The 20811-nt window shown below is 42.9% G+C and overlaps 1 protein-coding gene across 1 annotated transcript; it reads left to right on the forward strand.

Annotated features, from left to right (window-relative positions):
• The first annotated feature begins 8982 nt into the window (after window positions 1-8982).
• Window positions 8983-19809, forward strand: LOC129713430 (uncharacterized). Its single transcript, XM_055662483.1, has 3 exons — window positions 8983-9601; window positions 14913-15072; window positions 17955-19809. The coding sequence occupies exons 1-3, from the start codon at window positions 9371-9373 to the stop codon at window positions 18773-18775; spliced, it is 1212 nt and encodes a 403-aa protein (XP_055518458.1). The 5' UTR covers window positions 8983-9370; the 3' UTR covers window positions 18776-19809.
• The last annotated feature ends 1002 nt before the right edge of the window (window positions 19810-20811 follow it).

Genomic DNA, 20811 nt, shown 5'->3' on the forward strand with positions numbered 1-20811 from the left:
GTCCATTTAAAAACATGTTAATAATTCCAAAATAGATGTTGTATTTTGTCTGGTGCTGGCTGTGGATGTAAAACAAGTACAGGCAACTGAGGCAAGTTGAACAGATAATGATTCAATCCTTGTCAGTTTGAAAACCCTGGTATATTTATTTACCATTTAAAGGATATTTCTACAATACAATATGGACAAGAATCTGTCAGTAGCAATCAAGGAACCTATCATTGTCAAAATTCTCTTAACCATATAACAATTACAGCACGGAAACAGGCCATCTCGGCCCTACAAGTCCGTGCCGAACAATTATTTTCCCTTAGTCCCACCTGCCTGCACTCATACCATAACCCTCCATTCCCTTCTCATCCATATGCCTATCCAATTTATTTTTAAATGATACCAACGAACCTGCCTCCACCACTTCCACTGGAAGCTCATTCCACACCGCTACCACTCTCTGTGTAAAGAAGTTCCCCCTCATGTTACCCCTAAACTTCTGTCCCTTAATTCTGAAGTCATGTCCTCTTGTTTGAGCTTCTCTGTATAAGAGAATATTGCTTAAGCTTCTCTGTATAAATGTATCTACACAACTACATTAAATTACAATGCTATTGTAGCCGAGGGTTGCAGATTGTGCTTGTGTGCAGAAGGTGATGCCAAGGTACATATTCCCATCTGTATAAAGGCTGCCCATTCAGATGTTGTCAGTGAATTCTAAACATTAACTCGATTGTACAGAAAATGTTATTGGAGATGAAACATTCCTTCCACCCACAGCCACTTTGCTTTTCTTTCTGACCTGCTGCTGGTCAGCAATCTATGCCCAAATAAAGTACCACTATTTCAAATTCTTCAAAACAGAGATTGTTTGAAAGAATGAATTGAATTAAATTGAATAAATTTTATTTGCCAAGTAGGTATGCATACAAGGAATTTGCCTTGGTGCTTTGCTCGCAAGTAACAACACGATATACAGTCGACAAGTGAACCGTATCAAAGAAAATGCATGTAAATTTGTACAATGACACCCCCTTAAGTTCATCTTCAGGTGGTTTCAACTTTTTTGTATTATTTTGTTCCAAGAATCTTTTCATTGATTTCCAATGGTTGCTTTGTGGATAACTTGGAATATTTTATTTTGTTATTTTTTGATTGAGATAAAACTGCCACATTCTCTGGTTATACCTGTTGGATCCTAGAGAAGGATAAAAAATCATCTCTTTAGAATCTGTGCTGGTATCGTGTCACAGGAACATGACAGTGGGAGTGGGGAGGGAGGTTTTCAGTGCCATGATATATCCTTTGAATGCATTGGCAGTAGTGTTGTTTTTGATTGCATCTCTAACCACCATTAGAATAATGTCGAATGCAGGGGCACATAATTAATGCAGAACTAAAAAAGATCTTGAAACCAGTGGATGCCAAACTTGTCAAATTTAGTAATACATTATTCAGTGAGAAAAGAGGGGGGGGGAATTGTAGTAGTAACAAGTAATTACAGATTAAAACACTTTCTTGCTCGTTTTTGCAAGAGTATTTGATAGCCAGGGCACAGTTGTCTGGTTCCAAGTATGTTGGGCATGGGTGATATTGCATCTGGAATACTATGCATGGATTGGTTACCCAAACAGAAATATTCTGACGTAAAGAGAGCTCATCAAATTGATTCCTAGTAGACAATAGGTGCAGGAGTAGGCCATTCGGCCCTTTGAGCCAGCACTGCCATTCAATGTGATCATGGCTGATCATCCACAATCAGTACCTCATTCCTGCCTTCTCCCCATATCCTCCGACTCGGCTATCTTTAATAGTCCTATCTAACTCTCTCTTGAAAGTATCCGGAGAACCGGCCTCCACCGCCCTCTGAGGCAGAGAATACCACAGACTCAAAACTCTCTGTGTGAAAAAGTGTTTCTTCATATCCGTTCAAAATGGCTTACCCCTTATTCTTAAACCATGGCCCCTGGTTCTGGACTCCCCCAACATCAGGAATATGTTTCCTGCCTCAAGCATGTCCAAACCCTAAATAATCTTATATGCTTCAATGAGATACCCTCTCATCCTTCTACATTCCAGAATAAACAAGCCCAGGTAATCCATTCTCTCAGCATATGGCAGTCCCGCCATCCTGGGAATTAACCTTGTAATCCTACGCTGCACTCCCTCAATAGCAAGAATGCACTTCCTCAAATAAGGGTACCAAAACTGCACACAATACTCCAGAGGTGGTCTCACTAGAGCCATGTACAACTGCAGAAGGACCTCTTTGCTCAACTCTTGTTATGAAGGACAACATGCATTTGCTTTCTTCACAGCCTGCTGTACCTGCATTCTTACTTTCATTGACTGATGAACAAGGACCCCCAGATCTCGTTGTACTTCCCCTTTTCCCAACTTGACACCATTTAGATAGTAATCTGCCTTCCTGTTTTTGCTACGAAAGTGGATAACCTCACATTTATCCACATTAAACTGCATCTGCCATGCATCTGCCCACTCACCCAACCTGTCCAAGTCATCCTGCATCCTCATAGCATCCTCCTCACAGTTCACACTGCCACCCAGCTTTGTGTCATCTTTGTGTCATCTGCAAATTTGCAAATGTTACTTTGAAACCCTTGTTTCGGCCCGATACGTTGCCTATTTCCTTCGCTCCATAGATGCTGCTGCACCTGCTGAGTTTCTCCAGCATTTTTGTCTACCTAAGAATTTTTTTTACTTTAAGTCATTGAGCCATTATAGAAACATAGAAAATAGGTGCAGGAGGAGGACGTCATTCGGCCCTTCGAGCCAGTACAGCCATTCATTGTGATCATGGCTGGTCGTCCCCAATCAATAACCCGTGCCTGCCTTCTCCCCATATCCCTAGATTCCACTAGCTCATAGAGCTCTATCTAACTCTTTCTTAAATCCATCCAGTGACTTGGCCTCCACTGCCCTCTGTGGCAGGGAACTCCACAAATTCAAACTCTCTGGGTGAAAAAGTTTTTCTCACCTCAGTCTTAAATGGCTTCCCCTTTATTCTAAGACTGTGGCGCCTGGTTCTGGATTCGCCCAACATTGGGAACATTACCTTTTATAATTTTATATGTTTCTATAAGATTCCCCCTAACCCTTCTAAACTCCAGTGAATGCAAGCCTAGTCTTTTCAATCTTTCCTCATATTACAGTCCCGCCATCCCAGGGATCAATCTTGTGAACCTATGCTGCACTGCCTCAATCACAAGGATGTCCTTCCTCAAATTAGGAGACCAAAACTGTACACAATACTCCAGGTGTGGTCTCACCAGAGTCCTATACAACTGCAGAAGAACCTCTTTACTCCTGTACTGAAATCCTCTTGTTATGAAGGCCTACATTTCATTAGCTTTCTTCACTGCCTGCTGTACCTGCACGCCAACTTTCAGTGACTGGTGTACAAGGACGCCCAGGTTTTGCTGCACCTCCCCCATACCTAACCTAACCCCATTGAGATAATAATCTGCGCCCTTGTTTTTGCCGCCAAAGTGGATAACCTCACATTTATCTATATTATACAGGTGCACAACCTTTTATCCGGAGTTCCGGAAACCGAAAAGCTCCGAAAACCGGACATTTTTTCCAGGATGTCGTCTGCACACCAAACCTCGCGTTTGGTGCCAAACTTGACCCGAAACGACCCACGGTCAACCCAGGTCTGTACTACTGTAGCGGCTGCCTCCTCCCCGGAGACCGGGGAGACACTTAAACATCTGTAAATAATTGCTTAAATGTTAGTCAGTTAGTTTGGAGGGTTTTTATGTGAAGGGGGGGGGTGTGAAGGGCGAAACTTTAATTCTTAGTCCCCTACCTGGTCGGAGTGGCGGGGAGCAGGCAATGCCTTACCGGGTCGCCGTGCAGTAAGCTCCGGAGCGCTGTGGCCGTCGACTCCCAACATCGCGGCGCTGGTTCGAGCTCCGACCCCGGCAACTCTACCCCTGGCTGCGCGGCGCTCCAAATCCAGCACGGCCCGCAGCTCCGCGATGTTGTGAGTCGGCGGCCACAGCGCTCCGGAGCTTACCTGCATGGCGACCCGGTAAGGCATTGCCCACTCCCCGCCTCTCCGACCAGGTAGGGGACTAAGAATTAATGTTTCCCCCTTCACCCCCCCCCCCCCCCCCCCCCCCAACCACATAAAATCCCTCCAAACTAACTGACTAACATTTAAGGAATGATTTACAATGATTCCCTGGTCTCCGGGGTGAGGCAGCCGCTCCAGACTTTTCAAGCCGCCAGTGCTACCTACCTAATCTACGCTAAAAATCTTCTTCTGAAATCCGAAAAATTCCGAAATCCGAGAAGTGTCTGGTCCCAAGGCTTTCGGATAAAAGGTTGTGCATCTGCCACGCATCTGCCCACTCACTCAACCTGTCCAGGTCACTCTGCAACCTCCTAACATCCTCTTCACAGTTCACACATGCGATCAAAACATTACTGTGATATATCGCTGGTGAAGGAACATATCTTCTTTGTTTTGTATTTCTTTATAAAATGCATCTGGGGTTTGTTTTTCTTATAACTCCCATATATAGACCTCTTATCAACACCAAACGATAACAATTACTTCAAATGGTGGTCAGAAATTTACAGACAAGAGCCAATGAATTGTGTTGGTGTTCATTTGAAGTGTAGAAAAACAATTATATTTAACTTTAGGTCTCATCGCATGTTGAAAGTAATATTTTAACTCGGAAAAAATATTTTCTAAGCAATGCTGGATGAAACTGAAAATTGCAACCACTTATTTTTGGCCAATTAGGTGTTTAGGGTTAGGCAATTAAAAGCAATTGATACATTGTAAAGTCCTATATGGGTTATAAAATCAGCAATCCTTACCTGGTCTGGCCTATATGTGATTTCAAATTCATCCAATTTGTTTGACTTAAATTACTCAATTGTAAATAGCTCAACACCTCCTTGAGGGCAATGAGGAGTGGACAATAAATGCTGACCTTGCCAGCAATGCCCATATCTTGTAAAAAACAGTATTTTCAGTGCATTAAATCTGGTGAAATTATTTCTTGACATTAAATTTAATAACATTGAAATTAAAATTGTTGCTTACACTGTTTTGGCATTTCTTCTGGCTCCTTATTCTAAGATGTTGGGGCATGGAATTATTTTATAAATGGCGTCTCAGGAACTAATTAGGTATGGCAGTTGTGATTTGTACAACCAGCATCAGAAATGGAAATGGCTGAAAGGTGTTGTTATTTTTGAATATGAAATTCACGCCTGCTTCTAACATGTGATTGATCTCAATAAAGAAGTGAATGGGTGTAAAGTGAGACAATTCCATTTCTCAGTACAACATTCAGAGCAACAAAAAGATATAATCCACAGTGGTTTAAAGAATAAGATTAAATTAAAAAATGACTGATCATAGAAACAGAGACATGATATTCCCTTGGTTCATCATGTACATGCTGACTATCTGGCAACCATCTATACTAATCCTAATTACTAGAATCTGGTCCATAGACTTGTAATGCCTTGGTGTTTCAAGTGCTTGTTTGGTTTACTTTTGAACACATTAAGTCTCTGCCTCCCTCACACATGCAGGCATTATATTCCACATCCCAACCATCCCTTGGGAGAGAACATTCCTCCTCGGATTCCTTCCAAACCCTCGTCCCCACCCTAAACCTATGTCCTCTAGTTTGGGCCTCTTCAGCTCTGTGGGTAATTTGTTACTATCCACGCAATCTGACCAACAGTTCAACAATAATTTGTGGAGTTGCTGAGCAGTGCTATATTGTGTCGTGTCAAATCTATCCATAATTCATCACCGAATGAATCATCTTTAAACTAACAATCCTCCTCCAAAGGTTGTATTGAATGTCCTGTTTTGACACAAACTTAGGAAACAAGATAGTAATTAAAGCATTTTATATTCGATGAATTGCAATGATTTCTGTGGATTAATGATGTATCTATTAGAAATACAGTCCTGATGTGACCATCTAATCTCAGCTGTAGACAACTCAGTTTTAAAATGGGTGGTGCCTTCTCAACTCAGACGGCTCCCTTTCTCCCAGACAATGGATGCTATTAAGGTGCTGATTTCTAGTATCAGTAATGATACAATGGCCTGAGATGATGCCATACTGTAAGCATGCATTGAAGCACTGTGACTGTAGATGGAGATACCTAGTCCTTAGCTGTCACCCATCTTCTGTCCATCACGTTTTTGCTTTCCCCCCTCTTCTTCCCACATCTCCGTTGACTGAGTATAATGCCGGGAGTACTCAGCAGGTCAGACAGAAACTGGAGAGAGAACGAGTGATGCTTCAAGTTAATGACTTTTCTTTCTGATCAGGTGCTACCTAACCAACTGAGGGTTTCCAGTATTCACTGATTTTTTCCCCCAGAATTTCAGCATCTGCAGTAATTTGCTTTTGGGATATTGGTAGTAACTTGCTGATCAAGTTGCATACGAAAGTCATCCACTCGAAATGTGAGCTCTGTTTCTCTCTACAGAGCCCGACTGACCGACTGAGTTTATCCAACTTTTTATTTTGATTTAAGATTTTCTGTGTTCGCTATGCCTTGCTTTCCTAAAATATGCTGGTTTTGGTTAGGGTGTTGTAAACATTAAGCTTATTTCCTGAAATATGGGTGTAACTCAAACTACTGAGAATTTCTGTACAAATAACTACTTTAATAAAGCTAATTATTTTGTGTTTTATAAATCAACCTCATGTGAATAGATGTAATAAAACAGAATGGTGTTTTTTAAATCAATGTATTTGTAATATTTCACTATCAATAGTAAATTATTCCACAAAATAACATTTCCTTCCTAAAATAAAATGCTATATTTAAATCACAACAACTGCATCACCTCTTTAAAAGCAATACATTATTACATCCCAGACAAGGAGAATATTCTCAAACTGGGCATGGAGTAACAACCAAACTAGCTGCAAATTGTGCAATAGATTTGAGCCACGCATCGCAAATTATGAAATGTCTTTAGGCAGCACTGTAATATATTAACATTTATTTATTTTGATTGCTAATGCAATAGAGCAAGGCTGTTATTTTATATAGGGCCTGGGTTGTTTCTAAGGCTGCTATTACTGTTAGATTGGGTGCTTCTTCATTTCTGAATGAATGTTAAGATGCAAATTAAATATTTCCCATAAAAAAATGTCTGTCTCTCATATTTCATTATGTAGTAGACCACAATGCTTCAGAAATGTATTTACTTAAATCTGATTTTATAGATACTGAAGGCAGATTGACAAACTGAGGTTTAATGTTCTTTGGTTCTTCATTTCATTAAAGAACCAGCTGTATTTATCTGGCACTTTTCAGAAAAAATGATGAAGTGTTTCATTACTGATCAGGTGCTTTTGAAATGGAAACTATTTTAATCAAAAGAATCACAGTATAAAATTGTGTAGATGCCAGAAAGAACAATGACCTAAAAGATGTGATTATCTATTGGCTGAGGAATATCTGTTCACCAGAAGAGAGCGAATGGCATGTTGGCCTTTATAACAAGAGGAATCGAATATAGGACCAAAGAGGTCCTTCTGCAGTGTACAGAGCCCTAGTGAGACCACATCTGGAGTATTGTGTGCAGTTTTGGTCACCTAATTTGAGGAAGGACATTCTTGCTATTGAGGGAGTGCAGCGTAGGTTTACAAGGTTAATTCCCGTGCTGGCTGGTCTGTCATATGCTGCGAGAATGCACCAGCTGGGCTGGTACTCTGGAGTTTAGAAGGATGACAGGGGACCTCATTGAGACATATAAGATTGTTAAGGGTTAGGACACACTAGAGGCAAGAAACATGTTCCCGATGTTGGGGGAGTCCAGAACCAGGGCCCACAGTTTAAGAATAAGGAGTAAGCCATTTAGAATGTAGACGAGGAAACACTTTTTCTCACGGGGCTGGAGGAAGGTTTTCTGGATGCTTTCAAGAGAGAGCTAGATATGGTTCTTAAAAATAGTGGAGTCAGGGCATATGGGGAGAAGGCAGGAACGGGGTACTGATTGGGGATGATCAGCCATGATCACATTGAATGGCGGTGCTGGCTCGAAGGGCCGAATGGCCTACTCTTGCACCTATTGTCTATTGAGCCCCAGACACAGTTAAAGACACTCAAGAGTATTTTATATTCGTATGTCCCTGATAGAACAATTAAATTCTTACTTGCAGCAGCACGACAGAATGTATAAACAAAGCACCCGGTGAACAATATAACAAACAAAAGTTCAGTAAATATATATATATATACACACACACAAATATGTATACATACCGACACACATATATGCATAAACATAAAACTAACTATAATAGTGCAAAAAGACAAAACCAATTACCCCAAATCTATGTAGTTCAGAGCTTATTTGGAGGATGTAGTATTTAATAGTCTAATGGCGGTAGGGAAGAAACTATTCCTGAACCTGAACGTTACAGTTTTCTTCTCGATGGCAGGAGTGAAATGAGCGTGTGGACAGGTTGGTGTGGGTCTCTGATGATGTTGACCAAAGATCACCCCCTCCCCCCGGGCCGCACACCCCCTCCCCCGGGCCGCACACCCCCTCTCCCCGGGCCGCACACCCCCTCTCCCCGGGCCGCACACCCCCTCTCCCCGGGCCGCACACCCCCTCTCCCCGGGCCGCACACCCCCTCTCCCCGCCCAAGTCAAAGACCAAAGCGAAGATAAGCGGATGGAAGCAAAGATCCGATCTTTGGCCGGAAGCAAGATGGCGGAGGCTGGTTGCTAAAATGGGTCCATGACCGTACTACGCGTTCCGTCTCGCTCTGCTATAGGATCTTTGCTCTAGTGCAGATGCTGGTTGAAGCCGTAGACAACACAATGCTGGAGTAACAGTGGGGCCGGGCAGCCCCTGTGGAGCAGGACTGGGCGGACACACAATGCTGGAGTAACAGTGGGCAGGACAGGACTGGGCGGACACACAATGGACCAGAACAAAAACCATATTTAGACCAGACTGAGGGTCAAGGGTTCGGGGCGAGACCCGGGAACGCGGCCCTGATTGGCCCGGCGCACTTGAGGCCGGGCTCCCATTGGTCCGCGGCGTTGGAGTGCGGGACTTCCGGTGCGAGACCAGCCGGGACTTCCGGCGCAGCGAACGCCAGTTTGAAGGAAAATCTGGCGCCCATTTTGTCCGTTCCCGCCCGGTCCCGTCTAGTCTAGTCCAGTCTAGTCTAGTCCAGTCCAGTCTAGCCGCCCGGTCCCGTCTAGTCCAGTCTAGTCTAGCCGCCCGGTCCCGTTTAGTTCAGTCCAGTCTAGTCCAGTCTAGCCGCCTGGTCCGGTCCTGTCCGGGTTTGTCCTGTCCCGTCTAGTCTAGTCTAGCCGCCCTGTCTGTCCGGGCGGGATGGCGGAGCCGCGGGCCCCTCGCTTCAGTGACGCTGCGTTGCGGGTGTTGGTGGAGCAGGTGCGGGCCCACAAGGAGCTGCTGTTCCCCGCAGACGGCAGGAAGATGCCGCGACAGACGCTGCGCCAGGCGTGGAGGGAGGTGGCGATCGGTGTCAACTTACAGAGCGGAACCCCACGATCATGGCTTCAGTGCCGCAAGAAGTTCAACGACCTGACCCGCACGGCCAGGGTGAGTACTCGCTCACATCGCCAATACAAACGCCGGCCATCCGGCCCTTACACATCGTGCTGGTCTGCATTCTCCAGCAACGCTAACGCTCATTATAACTAATCTGTCAATTGTCCCACCCACGTGTTTGAGCATTGCCAAAATATGCTCTTGAGGACAGAACATGTTGGAAATTGTCACTTCGCAGGTCGAGCAGCATCTGTGGAGTTGGTGTATGAAGTTGATGAACTTTCATCAGATTCTCCTGGTATTCTCCCAAACTTTAGATAAAATAACTTTTCCTTAAATCCCATGCTGACTTTTTCTTGTCTACTTTGTATTTATGTTGCTCTTCCTCACACGTGAAATAATACACAGATGAACATCAATTCATTCTATTTTGTTGAATATAACGTAGTTCTGGTACTTGTAATTGATTTGAGCACCTCCAGTGACCATATATCCTTTACATAATATGATGAGCAAATGTTGGTAAACCATGTTCAATGCGTTTGCTCTGCTCTTCTTTACTCTATAATATTATTTTACTAAACTAACAGTGTTAGCTTAATATGTTGGACGTGTTAGTTTTACTTTCATGGTCCTCCAGAAGGATTTAATGAAATTTAGTCACAAGAAACATTGACAACAAAAGAGACATGTAGAATTTGAATAATTAGACACTACGTTTGGCCAACATAGGCACAGTGAGTCAAATGGCCTTTTTCTGTATTGTATATTTTAGTGTTTGCATTAATAAATGAGTTCAAAAGCAGCAGAAAGTAAGTATGAATTAGAATTAGAGACTTCTAATGATCCACCCCTTTCCAACTACAGCCTCACCACAACACAGGTGTGCACTTTGTTTCGGCCTTTCGAATCATCTAGAAATATTTTGAGTAAATCATTAGAAATATGTATTCATGTTTGCTGAGGACTTAATCAAGTTCTGTTGTCAGGAACAGATTACAAAACATTCTGAACCAAATACAATTATTTACTGTCTGCAGAAAAATAAATCTAACTAATCCTATCTGCTTGCACATGATATGTATCCCTCTGTCCTTTTCTGTTCATTTGTTGGTCTAAATGTCTCATAAATGTTGACGTAGTGTCCACATGTACCACCTCCCCTGGCAGGCACTCCAAGCACCTACCACTCTTTAATTAAAATAAACCTTGCAAATCTCTTTTTAAACTTCCCTATCTCATCTTAAACCTAGCCATAATATTTCTTATTTCCCCCCTTGGCCTTTCGACCCAACTTGGCCATGCCAAGTGAGATGCCCCATCTACAATAGTCCCACCTGCCTTCCTTTTGCCCATAATGTTCCAAGCCTTTCCTATCCATGTACCGTTCCAAATTTCTTTTAAATGTTGTTAGAATATCCACCACCTCTGGCAGCTCATTCCATATACCCACCACCCTCCGTGAGGAAAAAGTTGCCCCTTGGGCTCCTGTTGAATCTTTCCCCTTTCACCTTAAACTTGTGTTCCCTAGTTTGTGATTTCCCCTAGACTGGGTAAAAGACTGTACATTCACCGAAAGATAGACACAAAAAGCTGTAGTAACTCAGCGGGACAGACAGCTTCTCTGGAGAGAAGTAATGGGTGACGTTTCGGGCCGAGACCCTTCTTCAGTCTGAAGATGCTGTCTGTCCCATTGAGTTACTCCAGCTTTTTGTGTCTATCTTCGGTTTAAACCAGCATCTGCAGTTCCTTCTTACACATCTTGTATTCATGATCTTGTAAACCTCTTTTTTTGTTGTTGTTTTTTTTGTTTATTTTATTAGAAGTTAATACAGCACAAAACAGTACAGTGGAACCTAATTTTAGGTGCCAACTATGTAATACCGTAATCCATTCTATGTACAACCTCTAGTTTTATGTTATAAGAAGGAAGTAAGCAGGACAAGAAAAAGAAAACAATAGAAAGAGGAAAAAGTGGAAAAATAGATGGTAGAGAGTAGAAAAACGTGAAGTGTGTATATGAAAAATAAAAAAGGAAGAGAGAAAGTGGAAAGAAGCAATAGAAGAGAAGGCCCCTTAAAAGAGAATTTTTCAAATCTGTATTCGGAGATGTAGATCTATCCGCGTCATGAACTGAAATCAGCAATCTTTACGGTACCGCTGCATCACATGATTCCAAAAAGTCGATGAAAGGAGACCAACTCCTTAAGAATTGGTCATATTTATCTATTAGTCGGAGTCTCATTTCTTCAAGGCGTGCTATGTCCATCATATTCCTAATCCACATTTTAACAGTTGGTGTGGTTGTATTTTTCCAAAATTTAAGTATCAATTTCTTTCCAATTATTAACCCATAATTAAAAAAAACATTTTGATCTTTATTTAAATTGGTATCTTCTCCTATTATTCCAAAAATATAATCCATTCCGTTTTGGGTTCTATTCTTGACTTGAAAAGCTTTGTAAATATATCAAATATATCACTCCAAAATTTATTCAACTTTGTACATCCTACAAATGAATGTGTTATATTAGCGTTTTGAAACAAACATTTATCGCATCTGGGAGAGACGTTTGGATAAAATTTATTCAACCTCGTTTTTGAATAATATAGTCTATGTAATAATTTGAATTGAATTAAATTATGTCTTGCATTAATAGAACAGTTATGTGTATTCATCAAATACTTTTCGCATCTATCCTTCGAGATCTTTATCATTAGCTCATGTAAACCTCTAAGATCACTCTTCATCTAAAGAATAAAGACCTAGCTTGCTCTACCTCTCCATATAGTTCAGGTTTCAAGTCCTGGCAACATCCTCATAAATCTTCTCTGCACTATTTCCAGCTTAACAACATCCTTCCTATAAATAGCTGAACTCTAAATGTGGCCTCACCAACTACTTGTACATAACATTCCAACTTCTATACTTATTGCTTTGACTGATGAAGGCCAATGTGCCAAAAGCCACCGTCAACACCCTATCTCTCTGTGCCGCTACTTTCAACGAACTATGTACCTACACTCCTAGATCCCTCTGCTCTACAAAGGGAGGTTAGCAGAGTAAATAAATGGGCTAAGATAAAGGGTGTAGTTCCAAATTAGATCAGTCGCATGGACCTCAATGAGCAAACAGAATGCTTTCTAAATGGAGCAGCCCAGGCTTGGGGAGAAACCAAGTGACTGCAAGCATTCAAGTACTCTGTCCTTGGAGAGAGTGTACTACAGTTTCGTAAACTTGATAAATACAACAAAAGTAAAATGATGGATTGCTTAAATAAATTATTGTGTACAAAAATTGAGGCATTATCTAATTGAGATATTGAAAAAGATTTGATTTTCACTTGGAAAACCTTTTTTAATGGGAAAGCACACAACAAGCAGGTGTGTCCACGTAATGAGAGCTAGGCCTTTAACCATCCTGAAAATTCAACAGTAATTTGTGACTTGAGATTGTGGGTTCAGAGATTTCTGTTTAATCATCTGAATTGATACAGAAGTGCCTGTCAGTGGTAGCAACTTCTTTTTTGCTTAAGGCCTCAAGCTAAGGCTAGTAATGGTGGAAACACTCAGCAGGTCAGGCAGCATCTGGGCCATTCTTTGGAAAGTGAACCAAAATGTCACATACGTTAGCAAATGGCATCACATAAAGTAATACATCAAAAAATTATTGAGCTAAATTGCTGACATGTCTGAAGGGGGCCTCTGGCAGTCTGCATATTGCAAGCAATTACATCCTGGGGGAAAAAAGACGCAAAGTGCTGGAGTAACTCAGCGGGTCAGGCAGCATCCCTGGAGAACATGGATAGGTGATGTTTCAGGTCGGGACCCTTCTTCAGATTGATCTTAGAGAGGTGGGGGGGAAGAGGAGAAAGCGGAAAGAGAGGAGGGGCGGGTCAAATTGAGGCAGGTAATAAGTGAATATTGGCTAGGGGAGGCAGATGGATACAGGTTAGAGATGAAACAAAATGTGCGAGACTTCTTGAACTTGTCCAATGAACTGAGGAATATGCCTTTGTGAACCTCTATTTTCTCAAAGCTCACTTAGAGAATTGCTCTAATTTCAAGTAACACCTGCATTCCCTCTCCTTCCCGTCCTCCTAGTTCCATTGTTCACATCCTTGTACCCCTGTGTTATGACCTCTTCCTCAGCCAAAAATGGGCCATTATGGGCTCCAACCTTCCTTGGTCGCCTGTTGCCGACCCTGCTTTGTTCTGACCTTTACTTACGACCAGTTCCCTCCCCTGAGTCTGAGGAAGGATCCCAAATGAAAACATCACCAATCTTTTTTCTCCAAAGATGCTGCCTGACCTGCTGAGTTACTCCAGCACTTTGTGGTGATCTTCAGTGTAAACCAGCATCTGCAGTTCCTTTCTTCACATACCTTATTCATTTGTTGGTAGTTCGCCCCTAGAGATTAGGAGAACAAAATATTTGTTATGTTGTACTTTTTTTATAGGTTTTCATTGTTTAAATGTTATGGTGTTTTTTTAAATTTAGTTTTACCCACCGCACTTTTAGAAAATGTATCAGATGCCATTTAAAACAGTTTAAAAATACATTCCAGCTCTAACAGGAGGTAAGGTGCTCCTCTCCAGTCAGTGCCAGGAGTTCTGATGGAAGGGGTCCAGCAATATACTGGCTGAGTGAGGCTTGATCACTGTGGGCTCTTTGATATCCTCTACTGCCCAACTCAGTGGTTGACATTATGCTTCTTTGACCCCCTGGAGCAGTTACAGATGTTAGCCAGGTTCATTGACAGTGAGTCTAGGCAACGGGCATTTCTGTTTGGCTCAATATCTACTTCTCAGTAGGTGATCTGCTAATGTTTGCTGTTTTGGGGAATTGTATGCATTTAAGGTGTATTATTTCTAATGTTAGGGCAGTGACTCCACTTCAAAAGAAATGTAATTGATTGTCATGTGCCTTGGTAAGACCTGATCTCATGAAAGGTGCTTTAAGTGCACATCCCTCTTTGAATTAATAATTAAAAAACTGAGATTCTTAGCCTTTTGAATGGGAGTGCAAGATGGAGTTAAGATTCAGATCAGTGATGATTTAATTGAATAGACATGCTCCTGCGCTTTTCTCCCTACATCCACGTGTCTTTTTTACAATCACAGATTTACCTTCTGCTCGATCTAATTGTAAGCTCACCAAACATTTTCACCACAGGTATAATTCAGCTTCGACCTGGTAACTGTACAATTCCCATTCAATAGTTAAATGTTTTCACCTGTCTGCAAGCAAACACCTTGGCTACCTTGTGCAACTCCTTCCATACATATGACGTGAAGCTGCCTCACACCACCATAATTATTACAGTAACCATATGCTAACTCATTGCCACTCTTTCCACAGGACAAGTTGGCACACAAAGCAAGGAATCTGACTTGTACTGGGGAACGGCCACCCTCCATTCAAGCCACCACTCAGATGGAGCAGGAAGCTCTGGACATCGTTGAGATATACAGCAGCAGAAGCATTGAGAATGGCGAGGCTGGAGGCCAAGGACCACAGGGTGTCTGCCTATTTCCCTCACCTACTCTGTTCTTGAGCATCACTCAGGCAGTGTGATCACCCTGGAATAAAACCAGAACATGCTGGAAACATTCAGATGGCAGACAGCATCCTAGTGAAGTGAGAGAGAGATAGAAATTGGTTGACGTTTCAGTATAGTCATCTTTGATTGGAACTGGACAAAAAAAACAATATTATGTTGTTCCTAAGCCCATCTACTTCTTTCTAGTTTTGTATTCCTTTATGGGGTATTAGTTTTGCTAATAAAATCAGCATTTATTACTGAGTGATTTGATACAAGTGAGCAGCTTGCCATCGAATTACTGACGGGATTTGAGAGTGGAAAAGGGAATAGTTATATCTCAAGCTGAGTGTTGAGCAGCCAGGTTGTTGTCTCTGCACAGTAATGGGTCCTTTGACCCAACCTGTCCATGCTGCTGTGTTGCCCTTGCATACCAATCCCATTTGTCTGTAATAAGCTAGTTCCATCTGCTGCTTGTCTATCCACGCATCAGCAACCAACTGCATTTTAAATGTTGTCATTACATGTTCCTCTGGCAGCTTGTTCCATATCAGAAATAGGCTCTTGAACCTTACTCTTCCATGCAAACTGACTATCTATTTATGTTAATCACATTTGGCTCATGTCCCTCCATTCCTTTCCTATCCACGTGGTTTTTGAATGCTGTGATTGTACCTTCTGCTCCCAACAATAATGGGAGCTTTGTTCCCTTTGTCCACCACCTACCGTGTGGAACCTCTTGCCCCTTAGAACTCATTTAAATATTCCCCCTCTCAACTTCAATGTAAGCACTCAAGTAATATAAACAATGAACATTCATTAGATGCAGAGTCTCTTGCCCAGAGTAGGTAAATCGAGGACCAGAGGAAATAGGTTTAAGGTGAAGAGGAAAAAGATTTAATAGGAATCTGAGAGGTAACTTTTTCACACAAAAGGTGCTGGGTTTATGGAACAAGCTGCCAGAAGAGGTAGTTGAGGCTGGGACTATCCCAACATTTAAGAAGCAGTTAGACAGGTACATGGAAAGAACAGGTTTGGAGGGATATGGACCAAATGCTGGCAGGTGGGACTAGTGTAGCTTGGACATTTTGGTCGGCAAGTTGGGCCAAAGGGCCTGTTTCAACACTCACTCTATGACTATGAAAGTGGAGCTCAGATGTGCAGCTTACAATTTACAAGGAATGAAAGCCAGACTACATGCCAGTCAGACTTGAGTTAAAGTGTACCTCTGTTCAGTAGCTGATATTTTGCTCTGTGGGCAGTACACTGGTGCAGCAACTAGACATTTTGTATCACTGCGCCAGATGCATGGGTTCAATCCTAATCATGGAAACATAGAAAATAGGTGCAGGAGTAGGCCATTCGGCACTTTGAGCCTGCACCGCCATTCAATATGATCATGGCTGATCATCCAACTCAGTATCCTGTACCTGCCTTCTCTCCATACCCCCTGATCCCTTTAGCCACAAGGGCCACAGCTAACTCTCTCTTAAATATAGCCAATTAACTGGCCTCAACTACCTTCTGTGGCAGAGAATTCCAGAGATTCACCACTCTCTGTGTGAAAAATGTTTTTCTCATCTCGGTCCTAAAAGATTTCCCCCTTATCCTTAAACTGTGACCCCTTGTTCTGGACTTCCCTAACATCGGGAACAATCTTCCTGCATCTAGCCTGTCCAACCCCTTAAGAATTTTGTAAGTTTCTGTAAGATCCCCCCTCAATCTTCTAAATTCTAGCGAGTACAAGCCGAGTCTATCCAGTCTTTCTTCATATGAAAGTCCTGACATCCCAGGAATCAGTCTGGTGAAACTTCTCTGTACTCCCTCTATGGCAAAAATGTATTTCCTTAGATTAGGAGACCAAAACTGTACGCAATACTCCAGGTGTGGTCTCACCAAGACCCTGTACAACTGCAGTAGAACCTCCCTGCTCCTATACTCAAATCCTTTTGCTATGAATGCTAACATACCATTCGCTTTCTCATCATTGATGCTTTCAGTGTGGAGTTTGCATTTCTCTCTGTAACCACATTGGTTTCCCCCTTACATCCCCCAAATATGTGGGTTGTGGGCTAATTTGTTACTGTAAACAGTCCCTAATGCTTGGAATAGTGATTGAATCTGTGGGGGGGTTGATGAGAATGTGGTGAGAATGAAAGAAAATGTAGCATAGAGGAAAATGATTTGTGTAGATTTGATGGACTGAAGGGTGTGTTGCTGTGCTTCATCACTCCTGCTATGCCTGCTTGATTGCCGAACTGCTACAGTTGAAGATCATGCCTTTCTCTCTGAGGACTAGCACCAGAGGCAGGCTTCTGAATGAAGCTGCAGCTGTGACATTGGGAATTGTGCACGTTGTATTTCAGTGTATTGTACAGGGGGAAATCCAATTTTGAGCCAGTTTTCTCTTTGAAACCTACAATTTCAAAGAATGAACATTTCCAGCATTCTCTGATTTTTATTTCAGATGTCGAGCACTTTCAGTTTTATAATTTCGGATAATGTCACTATTTGGCATTTGAGTCTCCTGTAGAAAGATCTTTTTAATTTATCCCATTACTGCCTTGTGCTGTCATCTTTTGTTAATCACTACTAACTAGCCTAACGTTATTTGCTCCTCTTGCCTTATTATCTTAAAACATATCAGTTTTGCCATTTTGATGAAAGATCATTGATTTCAAGCATTCTTTTTCTCCATCCACAGATGCCATCTGACTGTCTGATTATTTCTAACATTTTCTATTTTTATGTTGGATTTCCAGCACCCAAAGGATTTAGATGTTGTGATTGCTGTGGATTCATATTTACCAGTGTTGCCTGCTCTTCTCAATACTCGCTGACTGTTGCCTTTTCTTCCCCAGATGTATCCCATTATTTGGGCCTTTCTGGGCAGGAGATGGTGGTGGATCACTTGACTGAAGATACATTGTCAGTGGCTGCATCCTTCCAATACACCACTGAACTCAATGTTTCCAGTGGGAGAGATGGGACAGATGGATCAGTTCGGGGCGAATTATTCGGTAATAGTGAGCAAGACCTGACCATAATGGAAAGGACAGTGCAGGAGACAGATGGCCGAAGGGCAAGCTCTGAATCGAGTTACTCGGAGGAACACAGAGATCTGAATTTGAGTGGTCCAGCATTTAAAAGAAAAATATTCCATGTTCATCATCAGTTACTCGAAGCTTTGGACAGTCTGTCCAGGAGCTGTCTGACCCTGTCAGAGAGTGTAGAGGAGTCTGCTTCTATACTGTGTGGTGTTCTGCCACAAGGATTTGCTACTCTGCAAGCTACCATGGACAATGTGGCCAACACATTAGATGCTGCAGTGAAGCCTCATGTTCAAGAGTCTGTGGGCCCTGCAATAACAACATTGATTGAGGCTCAGACTGATGCCATTCAGGCTTTGGCTTGCACTATTTCCTCTGGCTTAGAGAGGTTGGGGGGATGTATTGATAGAGGTTTTAATCATGTAACAGTACTCCTACAGTCTGCCTTCCCACATGTGAGTGGGAATGTTGACTCCCAGACCTGTGGTTCTGCTGCATTGGGAGAGACATATGCTGCTGCTTCTCGTAACGACAGAATAGCTGGCTCTTTGCCATGCCCTGACTTCCAGGCCCGACAGACCGCACAATTACTACAGTCTCCAGTTAGGCCCCCTCATGCTCCAACCCTTTGAGATCGGCAATCATGAGAATGGCCCAGTCTGCTGCACAAGCTGCAACCACTGGGGAATCCGTGTGAAGGTGTAGCAAGGAAAGCACTTCAAAAGACCTGTAGGAAGGCACCTGAGTGCTAATGTGGGTTCCATGATATCAATAAAGTGTAAAACGGGGGGGGGGGACTTATGTTTGGCTCGGGGAGGGAACAGTGGCGTGGTCTGCTCTGATAAAAAAAAATGCCATAAAGGATGATTCTGGTCACCTTTTTGGTGAGAAAACCGCAACCTCAGACCGTGTCGGGAATGGTGCCAGGTGATCTTGAAAGAGATATCCTGCGGCATGCTGTGATGAGTTTGCCAGTGCGTACAGGTTTATGTTAGTGCATGTAGAAACACCCTGGGGCGTGCTCTGCTGTGTACTTGGAGTTTGTGAGTGTGTTTGGGGATATTCGGCGTTACGTGAGTGTATGTGTCTTATAAATTACTGAGGGAATCATTATTATCTGAATCCAGTGATTTATCAAACACAACACTCCCCCCTCTTCCTTCCCACTCCCCCCTCCCCTCACCACCCCCTCCCCACCTCCCTCACACTTCCCCTCTCCTTTCTCTCTCCCCCTCTCTCTCCACCCTCTGCCTTCCCCCTCTCTCTCCCCTTCTTCATCGCCCATCTCTCTGCCCCTCTTTCCTCTCTCCCCCCTCTTTCTTCCCCCATCTCTTGCATCCCCTCTCACATTTCCCCCCTCTCCCCGCCCTCTCTCTCCAGCCTATCGGTCTCCGCCATCTCTCCCCCTCTTGGTTTTTAATAAATTATTAAACAAATACAAGCCTTGTGTTGATAGGCATAAAAAGGCATGTATTTCCACCAAAATATGGTTAAAAATGTTGATGCAAAGATGAAGTGTGCGTATGTGTGGGGCTTTTCCAGAGTGCGTATGTGCGGGGTTTGGTGCCGGCGAGGCCTGTAGAATCAGCAATATTTTCCAGACGCTTTGAAGTTATTTACTACACAAATGAGTTGCTTAAAGCTTAAATAAAGTTTAAGTAAATTACGAGTAGTGTAAAAGTTTCATTTTCCTCACAAAATTAATGAATGGATGATTGAATAATTATATGCAGATAATTCAATCCTCCATTCATGAATTTTACTGTTTTTAATCTTCGTTCCTTTCCATAGAAGGATGAGGGGGAATCTTATAGAAACATATAAAATTATAAAAGGACAGGACAAGGTAGATGCAGGCAAAATGTTCCCAATGTTGGGCGAATCCAGAACCAGGGGCCACCGCCTTAGAATAAAAGGGAGGCCATTTAAGACTGAGGTGAGAAAAAACGTTTTCACCCAGAGAGTTATGAATTTGTGGAATTCCCTGCCACAGAAGGCAGTGGAGGCCAAATCACTGGATGGATTTAAGAGAGAGTTTGATAGAGCTCTAGGGGATAGTGGAGTCAAGGGATATGGGGAGAAGGCAGGCACGGGTTATTGATTGGGGACAATCAGCCATGATCATAATGAATGGCGGTGCTGGCTCGAAGGGCCGAATGGCTTCCTCCTGCACCTATTTTCTATGGTTGACCCACACACAGTGGGCAGTGGTGGGATTCAAATCCTCGCCTCTGCAGAAACAGCCTGGATCCAGAGATCAGTGACCAGTGCGATGGCTGCAGTGGCCAAAGGGCCAGATTTCTGTGCTGTACGACAGTGAGGTGAAGGTCTGTGCAGACTTGCCCATCGAATCGATGTTCCAGTCACAGCTTCATGGACAAGTCCAGTGACACCCCCCCTCCCCCTCACACATTCCTCCTCTCCCCCCTCTGCCCTGTCCCCTCACACACTCCCTTCCCCCCTCCCTTCCTCTCTCCGCCCCAAAGAAGTGGCAGGTGGAACATCGTGCAGCAAAGTGGAGTCGTGCATGCTGGTCGCAGGAATGAAGGCAAAGACCATTTTGTTAATAAATACAAATAAAAAATTATTCGTTTTTAATAAATTATTAAACAAACTCGAGCCTGGTGTTGATGTTCTCTGCTGTGTGCGGACCCCACCACAGGTCTGT

This window comes from Leucoraja erinacea, chromosome 35 (genome assembly GCF_028641065.1).
Source record: "Leucoraja erinacea ecotype New England chromosome 35, Leri_hhj_1, whole genome shotgun sequence".
NCBI classification, from domain to species: Eukaryota; Metazoa; Chordata; class Chondrichthyes; order Rajiformes; family Rajidae; genus Leucoraja; species Leucoraja erinaceus.